The 14,925-nt window shown below is 40.8% G+C and overlaps 1 protein-coding gene across 2 annotated transcripts in view; it reads left to right on the top strand.

Moving 5' to 3' along the window:
- Positions 1-14,925, top strand: part of KIAA0930 (KIAA0930 ortholog) — a 77,920-nt gene that overhangs the window by 54,482 nt on the left and 8,513 nt on the right. The window contains exons 3-8 of one of the 2 annotated variants that reach the window (XM_075760226.1): positions 1,611-1,718; positions 3,570-3,647; positions 7,195-7,296; positions 7,726-7,866; positions 9,747-9,941; positions 12,150-12,312. In XM_075760226.1, the coding sequence (XP_075616341.1) occupies positions 1,611-1,718; positions 3,570-3,647; positions 7,195-7,296; positions 7,726-7,866; positions 9,747-9,941; positions 12,150-12,312 (787 nt within the window). The remainder of the gene's footprint in view (positions 1-1,610; positions 1,719-3,569; positions 3,648-7,194; positions 7,297-7,725; positions 7,867-9,746; positions 9,942-12,149; positions 12,313-14,925) is intronic. The other variant, XM_075760236.1, reaches the window with a different exon arrangement.

Raw genomic sequence — 14,925 nt, 5'->3', positions numbered from 1 at the left:
TGCTTACCTCGGCGTTAGTTAGAGCTGGAGTTTTACCATGCAGTTATTCAGTCCTGCCTTCACCCGGTCCTTTTGTCACATCTTTCCTCCTCTCGTCACATCTTTCCTTCAGAGGCAGGATGGCTTTTGTTCTACAGGGTATTTCTGGAATCCTGCAAATGTGATGCTTCTGTGCTTTTAGGCATGAAAGTGCAAATATCACCTTTGTTTATTGGGAGACGAATTTAAATTAGATTATTTCCCTCAGCTGCTCAAGTCTTATTTTTTAGAGTAACTTTCATTAGTTTGTGCAATTATATTGCCAATAGAAAAATTCATTGTTAGGAGCTTTAGAAGAAATAAAAACAAAACAAAGGAATGATGATGTATGAGTCTATGGGCATTTAAAAAAGATATTTTTAAGTTAAAAAATGAAAGACAGGAAACGGTGCATTTGGCTTTCATGGTATCTGATGATAGTGTCAGTCCTGAAATATTGTACTGTTTCACTGTTCTTCACTATATTTTGGTCTTGTAGCTTTATCCTTCCCAGAGGAGTTGAAATACATGCAGTTGCTATAGGGCTTAATCTTACTCTATTTGATTTAATTTATGTATTCTGACTTTTATGGCAGTGGTTTCTAACAAATTGGCTCTACCCTTCTTTCTCTGCCCCAACCAAAGGAAAAAAAAGTTCATGAATTGCCTTGTCTACAGCTGTGTCGACTGGTCACAGTATTTCAGATATTTCTTAAACATCTCTTAAAGTATGTTACTGTATTAACAAAAAAAGATACTTTTGACAAACAAAACCAAATGCTTTTCTAGTTTTGCTGTCAAAATAGTGCGTAGCGTGGACATCTGTTGTGTGCGCTACTAGTCACCCTATTCTGTATTACGCACCAGTTCAGAGATTAAGCCGTGCTGCTGATGGTTTTTTAAAGTGTCAGACTACTGTTCAACTCTGTGTACTACATCAAGTCACATTTTATATTGATCTCAATTGCTTCAGTTTGTTAGCATTGGTAGAGTTGGTTTTGCTTTCTGAGATTATTTGGGATTTGTCATTTGCTTGTTTTTAGTACAGCTGGAAATCTCACATGTAGTTGGGTCCAATCAGTACTGTCAGTGTGAAACCTTTAGAAGTGGGATTACCAAAATGGCCTCTCTGAGGCATTAAATAGTGGACTTCGTCTTCCTAGAGACTCCCACCCCAATGGGGGACAAGCTACCTGGTAGGCGATGTTGAGCATTAGCCTAGAGACATGTTTCGTTCTGAGGGGTTGGGTTAAGAGAAATACATATGTGTGCGTATCCCTTATTTTATTCATTTCCTTTTGGCTAAAATGCCCCAGTTATAAGGAATAAATGAAGCTGCTGTCCAAAACTGAGATTCCTCTGCACAGACCTGCCTCTCTCGCCTGTTCTCCTTCACATCCCCTCTCCCCCTTCACATCCCCTGTCCTCCCAGCTTCACTTCCACCCAAAGCCTTTCACAAGGGCTGACCTTGCATGGTCAGCAAAATCGAACCCTGACAGAAAAATCTAGCAGGAAGCTATGGTGTCAATTTTACGTTTGCATATAAGTACCTTTAAGTAATATTTTTCAAGGAGATCTGATATTTTCTTAGCAGGTTGAAGTTGAAGTTTACCGGAGAGATTCTAAGAAGCTTCCTGGCCTGGGAGACCCCGACATTGACTGGGAAGAGAGTGTCTACTTGAACCTCATCTTACAGAAGGTAACAGTGATGCTTATCTAATTTTTATGGGCTATTTATGCTAGAGAAGTTTCAGGGTAGGCTTTTATCTGTCCCCTTTCCTCCCTGGCCTGGAGGATTTGAACGTTTATGGAGGATATAAAGAAATCAGGGCTTTAATTATACCTTTCAGAGTCTAAATGAACATAAACTGAGATGTTTATTATTTTTCAGTATAGTCCTAATAGCTTTCCTGAAAAAACTTTATATATATCCAGTGAAGCTGGACTGAATTTTATACTCCGCAACAAAGTTTTGCAAAATGGAAGGCTTTGTCAGGTTTAATAGTTTTTGAGAGTGAACGAGACTGTTAGACAAGCAACATTACCATTAGAGTTCACAATACTGGTGCAGCTAAGAGAGGGAACTGCTAAATGGAAATCCAGTAAAGGTGTTATGTATTACACTGGGATTTTGCTGCTCTTGACATCAGAACTTTAATAAAACTGGTGGTGAAAACATGAAGCTAGCGGAAATTATTTCTTTAATTAACTCATAGCTTGTTTAGTTATTGCATATGTTACATTGGCGCTTAGGGAAGCTGAATATTACTGTAGTCATTTGAGATGCCGTAAAAGTTTTGCTGATTATGATCTGAGAATGAGAAACTGCTGGGTCATTGCACACATCCTGGAAAATAAATTGTTTTCATCCTCTCTCCTTCCTCCCAAAAGTCTTGTTGCAGAACTTTTCTGCAGAGAGCAGTTTCTGCCTTTAGTTGATGCTGAATAAAACCAGAATCCATTTGCTGCAGTCAGGATGCAGACATGCTGTTACAGCTGGGCACTGCTGTCCAGAGCTATCATGCTTGCTCCTTACAAGTTTGTTGTGGATGAACCTGTCAGGCAGCTAAAGCAACTGCGCAGCCGTTCGCTCATCCACCCCCCAGTGGGATGGGGGAGAGAATCAAAAAACAGTAAAACTCGTGGGTTGAGATGAAGACAGTTTAATAGGACAGAAAAGGAAGATGATGATGATGATTAAAAAATATGCAAAACAAGTGATGCACAGCACAATTGCTCACCGGCTGCTGACCAGTGCCCAACTAAGTCCTGAGCCGCGGCCCTCCCCAACCAACTGTCCCCCCAGCTTATATCCAGAGCATGATATCATATGGTATGGAAATATCTGTTTGGGTCAGCTGTCCTGGCTGTGCTCTCCCAGATTCTTGTGCACTTCCTGCAGAAGGCTTATACGTCCTTGCTGGCAGGGCCTGGGAAGCTGAGAAGTCCTTGACACTGCTTAGCAATAACTAAACCTTAGTGCGTTATCAACATTATTTTCATACAAAATCCAAAACACAGGATTGTAATGGCTACTAGGAAGAAAATTACCTCTATCCCAGCCAAAACCAGGACAGATGTTTTTTTTCTGGTTGTTTGTAAGGCTACGTTAACAGTTTCTGACCTCTCTAATGTGTTGGTTGTGTTCATTAGTGTTTCTATTTTTCCCTTTTCGAAGGAAGGATCTCTTTTCCATTTCTACCTTAAAGTCTGCTTATGTGTTCATGTCATGCGTATTCCCCCAGCTGATGAGTAAGCTAGTGTTATACAATCTTGACAGGAGTTTCTTTATCCATAAGTTGTGTACTTCAGCAAGCATCTGTGCAAAAGATTTCAGTATCACTGAATTAATAAACAAACACAGGATTGAAAGTTGTAGGAGTTTCAGTATAGTAAAGAGAATAAAGCAAACGGCAATACCAAAACATCTTACTTTTTTAGCCAGATAGCTAAAAAAAAATTAAGACAGAATGTGTTCTGCTTCATTCACATGAATGCTTGTTTTTTCTAACTCTAAACCTTTATTTCTCTATCTGCTGCCTTGTTTTAGCTGGATTATGTGGTGACATGTGCTGTGTGCACACGCTCTGATGGAGGAGATATTCACATTCACAAGAAGAAATCTCAGGTGAGATTACCCTGTTATTACTGTGGATAAGAGGTTGGCATCCAGTATTACCTCATGCTAAAAACTGTATCAAAACCAGGGCAGTGATTCTCAGGCTGTGCTCTGACAGAGGTATCCTTGTGAAGCATCTGAAGTCTTTGTCTAGTGCCACTTCCTGCCAGTCATCTAAATTTGAGATCTAAATGTCTTTTATAGCCTCTGTCAAAAAATTGTAAAGGCCTCTGCATGCTTTCAAGACTTACATCTTTGCCTGCTGGATTCGGGGGTGGTGATGCTGGAGCGGGGAGTATGTCCAACTGTTAACCAATCTGAGGGAAAAACCTGAAATTGTACGAGACCTGAGTTACAAGGAGCCTTCGGGGTAAATCTGTAATGTAGGGCTATTAAATGGTAGACAATTTACTGATTACCAGTTTTTCTTTTTATTTTGAGATTCTTGTTTTCTCTTTTAAACTGCTCATTCCTTCCATCTCCACACCGAAGGCTTTTATCACTTGCTTGTGTGCAGCACACAGTTAATCCAGGGTTTAGCATAGTGGAGGATACTGAATAATAAGCATGGAGGGGATAGGAACAAGGAACCCTAGACTTCACTCAGTTTCCAGCAGATCTTGCAACAACTTCTCCCAGTTGGCAGAGATTCTCTTTCTAAAGGCTCCTGTTGCCTTTAAAAGGCTGTTTCTCCCAGGCATTTCCATGCCTTTCACTCATTCAGTTGCCTGCATGGCTTTACCTAAAAAAACCCGATGCTCTTTAATCCTTTAATTTTGTTTTACCATTTTAAAACAGATGTTGCTTTGCTTACAAACAAAACTAGCGATGCTGATTGTTTTATTCGTAATTTGCATTAGTCAGACGCATAATTCCCTCCTCCTAGAGACACCATATTACACCACTGATGTAAGCCTTTTACTTCTTAGTGCTTTTTCCACTGTTCACTAGTCCAAATTTCACCCTCAGTTAACTTCTGCAAAATTCTTTTGAGAAAAATCTGTAAATATTACTTGCGGATTTGAAAACTAGGAAGATGAGGATGGAGGGACCTGCCCTCACTGTGTGCGAGCAGTTTTCAGAATGAGGAGGAGGTTTCTTGTTCCTCATGCCTAGAGGCTTGTACTGTGGGACTGTTTATCAATTTTTCTTGGTCTCCCCTTTTCTAGGAGAAATTCAGCATATGTTAAAACTTACCAGTACATATTAATAACATTTCAACATCATTAAGTTGATCTATGGAGGGAGAAAAGGCAATTCCATATAGTGCGGAAAGCAGATTTGCAGTAGGGCATTTTATTGTAACATGCACCATTGAGGCTCTTCGTTTTAATTGAACAAAAGCCAGGTTTTTTAGGTCTATATTACTGCTTTGATGGTTCTTGCTTTAGAAAGTGTATATTATCCTGTCAGTGTGCAGCCAGATGTTGAATAGATAGAAGCTCTATTCAGGCATAGGACTGACTTTGCTACTCCAGACCTATGACAAAGCTGCTGTGTTCATACTGGTAGAGTACCTAAGGCACGGAACCTGTGTAAAAAGAGGCTGACTTTCCCCTAAATGATTTTGCAGACTACATCGAATCTCTGCTGGTTTGACAATAAGATCTCTTCAAACTGTATTTTCCTCAGGTGTGTTTGACTGGAGATGAGTTTTGAGGGTTTTTTTGCTTTGCATTGGATAGCATGAGAACAAGGATGCCTGGAAGATGTCCTTGTTTCGGGCATTGCTGCAAGTGTCATCTTTGAGGAGTCTTATTAACTTCTCATGCTGTTTTCTTGTCATGAAGCAACCTTTCTTTTTAATAATCTGTATTTAAATGTGCATGTAGGCTTCATAAGTACAAATAAGGAAAAGTAGCTCTCATGAATATCTAATATCCTACCCCTAGTCATGTTTTGTGTTGAATGGTTTGTAGCAAGAGTATCCCAAGCCTGACAATCTGGGCAGGTTCAGAGCTTTCAACACATTCTCAGTGGGCTAAGATTTGACAGGTTTCTTTAATTCAAAGCTTTGTTTGTAAACAGAGGTGGAAGCAAAGAAAGCTACCTGGTAAGAATTCTTCTCCCTCTTTACCTGCTTGTTAATCTTGTTGGACTGATAAAATATAAAGCCTTTAGCTATTTCAACATGGGTTATTTTAAGGAGTGAAATGACCAAAGGAGTTCAGGAACTGCTTCAGAGGGAGGAACATGCAAGAGGAAGCACAGTGGATAGAGGAAGAAACAGAAGCCAAGTGCTTGTCCTCCGAGGACCATGCTTCCCATTACTGAGGGGTGTTGATTTTATTGTGGTGCTAAGCAAACAGTAACAATGAAATTAACTGTACAAGCAAATAGTGTTAGGTCGGCTACTCCACAGTAACTTTCTTGCTGTGTGTGCTTTCACTTTGCAGCGTATTGCAGTAACTTAAAGGCAACTCAGGGTGGTTTTCCCTGTTAATGAAAAGGAGGATACCTTAGCTGTACCATAGGATGATGAGAGGTCAGGTACACACAGGGATGTTTACTGTGGAGCAACCAGTACTTGATAACTTACATGTGAAAACTCAAGGATTTCACCAGTGACGTCCAAGGCCAACTGCACGAGGTTCAAAGAGGCTCAGTGCTGGGTCCTGCACTTGGGTCACAACAACCCCAGGTAACACTGCAGGCTTGGGGAAAAGTGGCTGGAAAGTTGCCTGGAGGAAAAGGACCTGGGGGTGTTGGTCAACAGCCGGCTGAATAGGAGCCAGCAGTGTACCCAGGTGGCCAAAAAGGCCAACAGCATCCTGGCTTATATCAGACATAGTGTGGCCAGCAGGAGTAGGGAAGTGATCGTCCCGCTGTACTCGGCACTGGTGAGGCCGTACCTCAAGTACTGCGTTCAGTTTTGGGCCCCTCACTACAAGAAAGGCGTTGAGGTGCTGGAGCATGTCCAAAGAAGGGCAACGAAGCTGGTGAAGGGTCTAGAGAACAGGTCTTATGAGGAGCAGCTGAGGGAACTGGGGTTGTTTAGCCTGGGGAAAAGGAGGCTGAGGGGAGACCTTATCACTCTCTACAACTCCCTGAAAGGAGGTTGTAGCCAGGTGGGGGTTGGTCTCTTCTCCCAAGTAACAAGCCATAGGACAAGAGGGAATGGCCTCAAGTTGTGCCAGGGGAGGTTTAGGTTGGGTATTAGGAAAAATTTCTTCACTGAAAGAGTTGTCAATCACTGGAACAGTCTGCCCAGGGAAGTGGTTGAGTCACCATCCCTGGAAGTATTAAAAAAACACATAGATGTGGTGCTTAGGGACATGGTTTAGTGGTGGACTTGGCAGTGCTAGGTTAACAGTTGATTTTAATGATCTTAAAGGTCTTTTCCAAGCAAAATGATTCTATAATTATTGCAGAACAGGCTGTAGTCAGAAACCAGCTCTACTTTGCCTGCAGGATGTCCAGCATCTCTGGCATAAGTGAAAATGTTGGCCGAGCAGTGTTGGACTGTGGTGTTTTGCTATCGCTTGCCTTGTATTCATTGCATCCATTCCTGAGCGCATTTAACTGAGATGTGTTTTTTTTTCCATATATTTCTCAGCAAGTGTTTGCATCTCCTAGCAAGCATCCAATGGACAGTAAAGGAGAGGAGTCAAAGATCAGCTACCCCAACATATTCTTCATGATTGACAGTTTTGAAGAGGTGAGTTCCTTGTCGCAGCAGCAGAGTTTTGTCCTATTCTAGTCGTATGTCCTGATTAGCGGTTTTCTTGTGCCGTTTGAACAAGTGTTCTTGGCTAATTGAGGGTTATTTTCCAGTAGTTTTAATTTTATTTTACCTTCTTTAATATTTGAAATCTGAGCTTCAAGCTGGATTTTGGCATCCATCTTTATGATGGACTAAAGCAAGACAGGCTGATGTGAGAGCTGCTTATCTCAACACATGATTTGCAGTGTACACTGCCTGAAGTCTGGTTTTTTGAAAGGCTGGGGTGGAGGACACATCTCCTTTGCTTTCTGCCATTTATGTTGAAACTGCCTTGGGCCCAAGGAGAATCATAGGAATCTGGATATATTTGAACTTTAACAACTACAGTTTGCCTTCAAGTGTTTCATCTTGCATCTTTGGCAGGTTTTCAGTGACATGACTGTGGGAGAAGGAGAAATGGTCTGTGTGGAGCTGGTGGCCAGTGACAAAAGCAACACCTTCCAAGGGGTGATTTTTCAGGGGTCCATCCGCTATGAAGCACTCAAGAAGGTCTATGACAACAGGGTAAGGTGCTTCTGAAAGACAACGTCCTTTGCAACAACGATTCTCTGACCACGGGTTTGTTTTTTTTTTTTGCTGCTGAGGCTGTTAGCTTTTTGTCCTGTTGGATCATTTGCATCGTAGTCTGTCTTTTTTTGGCTTTGAAAGTTACCTGAAAGCTAATGCTTTTGGCTTAGACAGCTGGGAGTATTCAGATCACAATATATTACTCTGGCATTTGCCAAAAGGAGTGAAGTTGATAAGTAGTCAAGTGCATGGCACCAGAATGGATCTGAATAACAGAATTCTGGGAGCCCCCTCGTTTTTTTGAAAGGTCATAGATATTTCTAGTTACTTCAGAGAAGGCTTTTGCAGGGAGATCTTAAACTCTGATAACTACCTTGCTATCTGTAAAACATGTTTTTCTTTAGTGTGTTTTGTACTCATGGCTGTTTTCAGAAGACTGTAGTTTCACTGCCACAGGAAGAAGCTTTCTTTGCTTTCCTACAGAGACATGAAATGCCAGCACTTTCAGCTTCTAATTCAGTACTTAGCACTGAAGTTAAGAGACTGCAAGAGCCAATAAACTTCTCAATTTGTTATTAAGACAATCCTGAGAGATTTTAAAAAACAAATTCCCCACGATATCTACTGTGACTGTAAACTTAATTTCCCTTTGTTCCTACCCTTGTCAGGAGACATCCTGAATAATTTCCCTTCCCCTCATTTTAAATGTGAGTAGTTGTACTCTTCTAGCAGTTTTTCAAGAGAACATGAAACTGAAATTGTTTCTCTGACCCACCATCATCTCATGGCCTTATGCAATCAGCAGGTGGGTTATTAAAATACATGGGAATGCAGAATCACTAAAGACAACATAAGAAGAAAGCCCTGCAGTGGAAAGACAAGATTTGATGTGGTAAAGTCACCTCATAGCCTCAGAATGTCCTGTTTGACCACACAGCTACTTTACATTGTTTTGTCAGATGAAATAAAATTGTTAGCTCTTCAAATACTCAATTATGGCCAAAGGCAAAACTTGAAATTTGGCCATTCTTTTAACAGAAGTGATCTCTCTGTGCCTTTGAAGGTTACTTGATTTCAGTTGTGTCTGTATGTATTCTTAGTACAATAAGAGTTGTGTTACATGTTGAGCACCGTGGCCCTTTCAAGTGATAAACTGCTGAAAATTGTGGAAAAACACTTAAACTTATGGATAAGTCCTGCTTATTTCCCCCTGGCAAAACCTTGACTGTTTTCATATTGATCTGTTCCTTTTTTCAGTTCTCAGTTGAGTTTTCAGTTCAGTTGTGTTAACTGGAAATTAAGCCCTTCTGTCTGTTAAGAGGGTTCAAAAGCTGTCAGGGTTTTGCGGTGAGCCATGCAGGTTAGTTGTGCGTGGGGGCTGCTTCTTTATGCTTTGGCCTTGACAGTGTGGACACACAAATGTCTGAATTGACTTGCCACGAAGTAGTGTGCAGTGCGGTTTGCTAGTTTGAAGCATCTCGTGTGTGCGTTTATTGGTTTTTTGGGCTCAAACGAGTGTCCCTGCACGGGCTGTGTTGAGTTGTGCACGTGCCCGCTTGTGCTCTGGTGTGCCACGTTGTGTGGGTCTGGATAAAAACCTTTTGTTTTATCTCAGCATGTCATTGGGTAACTCTGCATTTTGGATAGCTGAAGGAGTTGATTCTTCTCTGAGCCTCTGTTTTTTGTATCTGTAAAATTGCTTCCCTTTTGGGGATCACTTCAGATCATGGCTTAAAAAGCTTCCTAAGAATCAAGATAATGATCATTATCCACTATGTTTTTGACTTATTCTTAGATAATTGCTTTCAGAGGACGTTGTTTATTGAAACATAGAGATGATATTACATGATTTTCTCTCCTTTCTTGATGCCTTGTAGGTGAGTGTTGCAGCTAAGATGGCTCAAAGAATGTCTTTTGGCTTTTATAAATATAACAACATGGAGTTTGTCCGAATGAAAGGGCCACAAGGGAAAGGACACGCGGAGATGGCAGTGAGTAGAGTTTCTACTGGTGACACTTCACCCTATGGGACAGAGGAAGATTCAAATCCAGAATCCCCAGTGCATGAGAGAGTAAGTAGCAGACAGAAATACTGACTTAAGTTAAGCATGAACATGTTTTATTTCAAAGCCAGCAGACGAAGCTGGGATTAATTCACATCAAGGTTCTGAACTTAGGTTTGCCCGTGTATATTTTGAACATACTCAGTATATGCAGATGGATTTTTAGCACAGTTTCCCTTGAGCAAATACTGAATACAGAGATGACTGGATGATTCATACTTCTGGAGGAGTGTTTTGTTGAAACAGCAGCGATGTTGATGCCAGGGAAAATGATGATTCTGCCTGTTTTCTGTGAAAATTAATAGATGCCATTTCTGTACAAGATGGGATTTACCTAGAAATGTGGAATTTGTGTATTACGTAGGTTGCTTGCTAAGCCTTGCAGGAAATGGTACTGTTACGAGATTTTGCCACTGATGAATGCTGCCAATATGAAGCCTGTATAGTATTAAAGCAAAGGTTACGGATCTAGGTGCAGTACCGTATTTATGCATATGCTTAATTTTAATACAAGTGCAGTAAAATACCAATAGATTCAGTCCATAGATACTGATTTGGCCCTTACTCAGTCCTTGTTTTCCATTAACGCATTTTACCTAGTTAATGGGGATTAGGCAACACATCTGCAAAATACCTGCACAGATGTGTCCTGACATGGGCTGCATGTTTCCTGATGGATTCCTGTCTGGTTTCCTGTGTAACGGAGGTGACCTGTGTAGTTTAAAAGTCTGTAGGACTGCCTCTAAATGTCTCCATGCAAGCTGTGTGATTTTTTTGTGTTTGTTTCTGGCTTTCTAAAGAACAAAATGAGCTGCCAGCACAGAACTCATAACTGGATGTGCTTGCTCTCTATCATAGAGATTCAACCTGGAGAAATCAGGCCTGGAGGGACTTCCTGATCTTTTGGCTCCAAGACTTCCAATGTCAACTGGAACATGTCAAAAAATATAGTTGATAATGTATTATCATTGCTTTTTGCTAATGGTTTTAATGGTGATTTGTTTCTGGTTTTGTCTCCAGGTTTGATTTGAAATGGCTACAAAATTAAAAATAGAGGCAAGCACAAGTTAGAGATCAAGTACACTAAAGAGAGGATCAGTTGGGTGGTAGAATACTTCTGCGCTTTTTTTTATTTTTTTTTTAACATTAATGATAGAGGGATGACATAGAGTGTTTTTGCAGTACAACAGCAACCTGGCTTGGCTGTCATCCTCACTCACACGTGACCTGCCTCTTTATTTGTCTGGACATATAGGAGCAATATCAGGTGCCATCTCAGGGAGAGTTATAGGATTGTTAAATTAACTGTGTGAAGGATGAAATAGAAGTTACCTCCATTAGCAAAGTAGTTATCCCTATTTTTTTATCCATTTGAAATGAAACTATTAAAATATTACTAGCAAAACCAGTACATAAGCGCTGCATTTCAATTCTTTCTGAAATAGGTATGGTAGGCTATAATTGTGGTTTACTCAAAAGCAACTACTGCTTTGAAGGAAGGGTGTCTCTATAGTTTCATCCCTAACCTGTGTTTCACCATAGACAATTATGTCCTTGTATTTGTCATCATTTAGACTAACCAAATCATCAGGGACATCTCAACTTGTTTTTCTCCATCCTGTATTGAAATATGATATACATATAATTCTACATTTACTTCACTTTTGTGTCAGCATCTTGGGCTAAGTAATTGCCTTGTGACCCCACTTCACAGAGACACTGTGACCTTTCACAGTGATCCCACGTGGCATCCTTCTAAGCAGGGAAATGGCTACCTTGTGTTTGCTGAAGAAATGAAGATGCACAATTTTAGTGTGTCCAATACAATACATTGATAGCCTATTAAGTCTTCTGAATTTCAACATGCAAAAATAAGATTGACATTCTTGGCGTCTAAATTATTAATTTTGTTCTTTATGACTATAAATCCTTGTTAGAAGTGATCAGCTGAGGAGAGAGGTTTCTCATTATTCACATAACAGTTGAGGGTGATGATATATCAAAATATTTTCATCTTGATGAGCATCTTGAAGCTGACTGTTCAGTTCACATTCTCTGACCGCTCTGATGAAACTTACAGCTAGACACCAGTCATGATTCTGATTTTTACACATGTGACTGCCTCATGGCACATATTTGAGACTGATTATTTCTTACTAGAAGCATAGAACTTTTTAAACAAAACTTTCTCTAGCATTTCCTCTGTTTCCCTTTCAGGTCACTTCTTTCAGCACACCGCCAACCCCAGAACGCAACAATCGCCCATCCTTTTTCTCCCCGTCCCTCAAGAGAAAAGTGCCCCGAAATCGAATTGCTGAGATGAAAAAATCCCACTCAGCAAATGACAGCGAGGAGTTCTTCAGAGATGATGATGGTGGAGGTGAGAGAAATAATATCAGCTACACAGACTTGTCTGGAGAGGGCACAGAGCTATGGAAGGGGATCCCAATGCCAGATTTTCCAAAAGGTTTGCAGTGTGAAAAACCTAGCTCCGCAGAAAGTCCAATGCCAGTGCCACTCTGAAAATGAGGTTATTCACAGACTTAGCATCTTTTTGAAGGCTGGAGACCAACAATTCATACATATGTTTAAAACTTCTCCCCCTTTTATATAGACCCATTTGAGAGAAACTTGAGCAGGAAAGATCCTCCTCCTTTCCCAGACACAACACTCTCAGGTGGCACTTTTCCAGGTGTCCCAATATAGTGGGGTAGAGCATGCTCTCATGGATGAGTTCTCTGAATTCCCTGATTTGATCCACAGTTGGTTAGAGTTGGTGAAAAGGCATTTACTTCAACTGGCTTTAGATCAGTTCTCAGCTCCCTAAAAAGAAAACCTGATGAAATTTGTTTATATAATGGTTTAACACCTTGTGGAACTCTTCCTTTGAATTCTAGTTACTCAGTATGTAACAACCAACAGGATAAAAAATTGAGTGTGGTTCAGAATATAGTGTCTAAATCCAGTCATAACACAGTTTCATTAGGTGGGAAGCTCACAAATGTCAAAATCCAAACTGCTCGTCATACGTTTAAAAACAATTCAGTAGAAAAGCCAAAAAAACCCCATCTAACTGTCTGTTGGCATGCTAATAGATAAACACAAAGGTGATTTCCAGATCACAAGTTCTGTTTGTAGTAGCAAAATTATTACCCATCAGCGATACTGGACCAACTTAGCTAATAAAGAATTGCACATTAAAAAACAAGCTGAAGTGATAATGTTTAATTCAAATTCTGTGCAACTTAAACTGGTTGTAACTAATTCAGGGTCCATCAATAGAAACATTTCCTCGTCTCTTTTTCCTTAATTTGCCTAGTCAACATGTCTGTTGTTTCAAATGAGATGTGGTTTTTTTGTGTGTTTTGCTAGACAGAGGGTAGGGTTTTGGTCAATTACTATGTAGTGTGGGGAGAAGGGCAGCTTTCCCAGATGGAGTCCTACTTTTGGTATCTTCCTCCTGGAGGTTGCACAGGAATAGAATGGAGTTCAAGCTATTTATTTATCTGGCAGCCCTTATAGGTGGTGGTGGTGTCTGCTCAGTATTGTTTTGCAGAGCCCGATCCTAGCATACTTAATCATAATAATGAACATTCTTATTACTTTCTTCTTCTTTTCCTTCTAATGTATTTCTGGAAGTAAACAAATTCTAGGTTTTCCAGACATTTTATAGCACACATATAAAATAACAAGAACTGTGGTTTCTCCTAGTTATAAGTGTTTTGACCTTATTGTTCCCGGTCCTAAACGTAAATAGAGGAATATTTTAACAGCTTATACTAGGAAGTTTAATTTATTCAAAGATGAGGTTTCTACAAGGAGAAGTAACTAAACCGAGATTTCTTTACAAATTTCAGAAACCTGAGTGTCCTACCAGTGTTTGCTCAGGAGCCGTGGTGGTGAAATTCTCCCACTTTTGGAGTGGGAAAGCTGACTTCAGTTCACCCAGTGATGGGGTTCTGTAGAACCAGAGATATTCTGGGGCGTCTTGGCCTCGTGCGTGGAGAATAACTTGCTTGCCTAAAAATCAGCAGCGTCCTCGGTCTGGTCAGTGGTGCCGCAGACCTGTCCCCAGTGCAGACAGACCTGCCACGGACAGGAACAGCCCATGAGGGCTCACTTCACTTGCTTTTGCCGTGTACAAACATGACACAGCAGAAGAATTGTACTTACTCCAGCTACCGGAGCCAGGTCCTTCTGACCTGATCACCACAGTGCTCTTGGCATAGTGGTCATGTGTGGGGAGAGGGAAGAGACTGCTCGGCTGTAGACATTTACAGGGAAGGAGGGAAAGCAAGATACAGACGGGTTTTATTTTTTCCCCTCCCACATTGTTATGCATCTTGCTAGCGTAGCTGCCACTACGTATTTTTCCTTTGCTAGGGCCTCTTTGCGTGGATCAGGACCCGCTTTTAAACAATTGAGTCCCAGAGCTTGAATCGCTCTGGATCAGAATTATTGGGTTCACTTCAACATCTGATTTTGGTACTGTGGGACAGAGCTGAGTTTTACAGGGGAGTGGAGGGAAAGTTTAGAAACACTCAAAATACATGGCTTGTGAATTCCTGGCTGTGGGAGAGGCCTGCAGCTATAAAAACCACCTCTAGCCTACAAGGGATTCAGTATCCTTTTGTTTTAAAAGTTACTTGTGAACCTCTAAACTAATGATGGGAAAAATGGCACTGCTGAAGGGTCCCGGGTTTGGCTTTGGGATGTATGGAAATCTGCAGTAAACAGGCTTATTAACACTGACTCTCTCCCTGTCTTGTGGATGTCAATTTTCTTCATAAGCTGCAATTTTCCTTCTATTACTCATGCAGAAATTCACAAGTGTAACTACTTAATTGTGGGGATATTCTATTATTTTGCATGTGAAGGAAGGCTGAGTTAGGATTCTGCTTGTGCAGTGTGGGAGCAAAGGCTTCATTCCGTCTCGTGGCTGGTCTATTGGTGGATAATGGTTTACTACTGCTACCAGCTGCTGCTATACTTC

Source organism: Balearica regulorum, chromosome 1 (assembly GCF_011004875.1).
Source record: "Balearica regulorum gibbericeps isolate bBalReg1 chromosome 1, bBalReg1.pri, whole genome shotgun sequence".
Classification (NCBI taxonomy): Eukaryota; Metazoa; Chordata; class Aves; order Gruiformes; family Gruidae; genus Balearica; species Balearica regulorum.
This window is presented reverse-complemented; position numbering and strand designations above follow the sequence as displayed.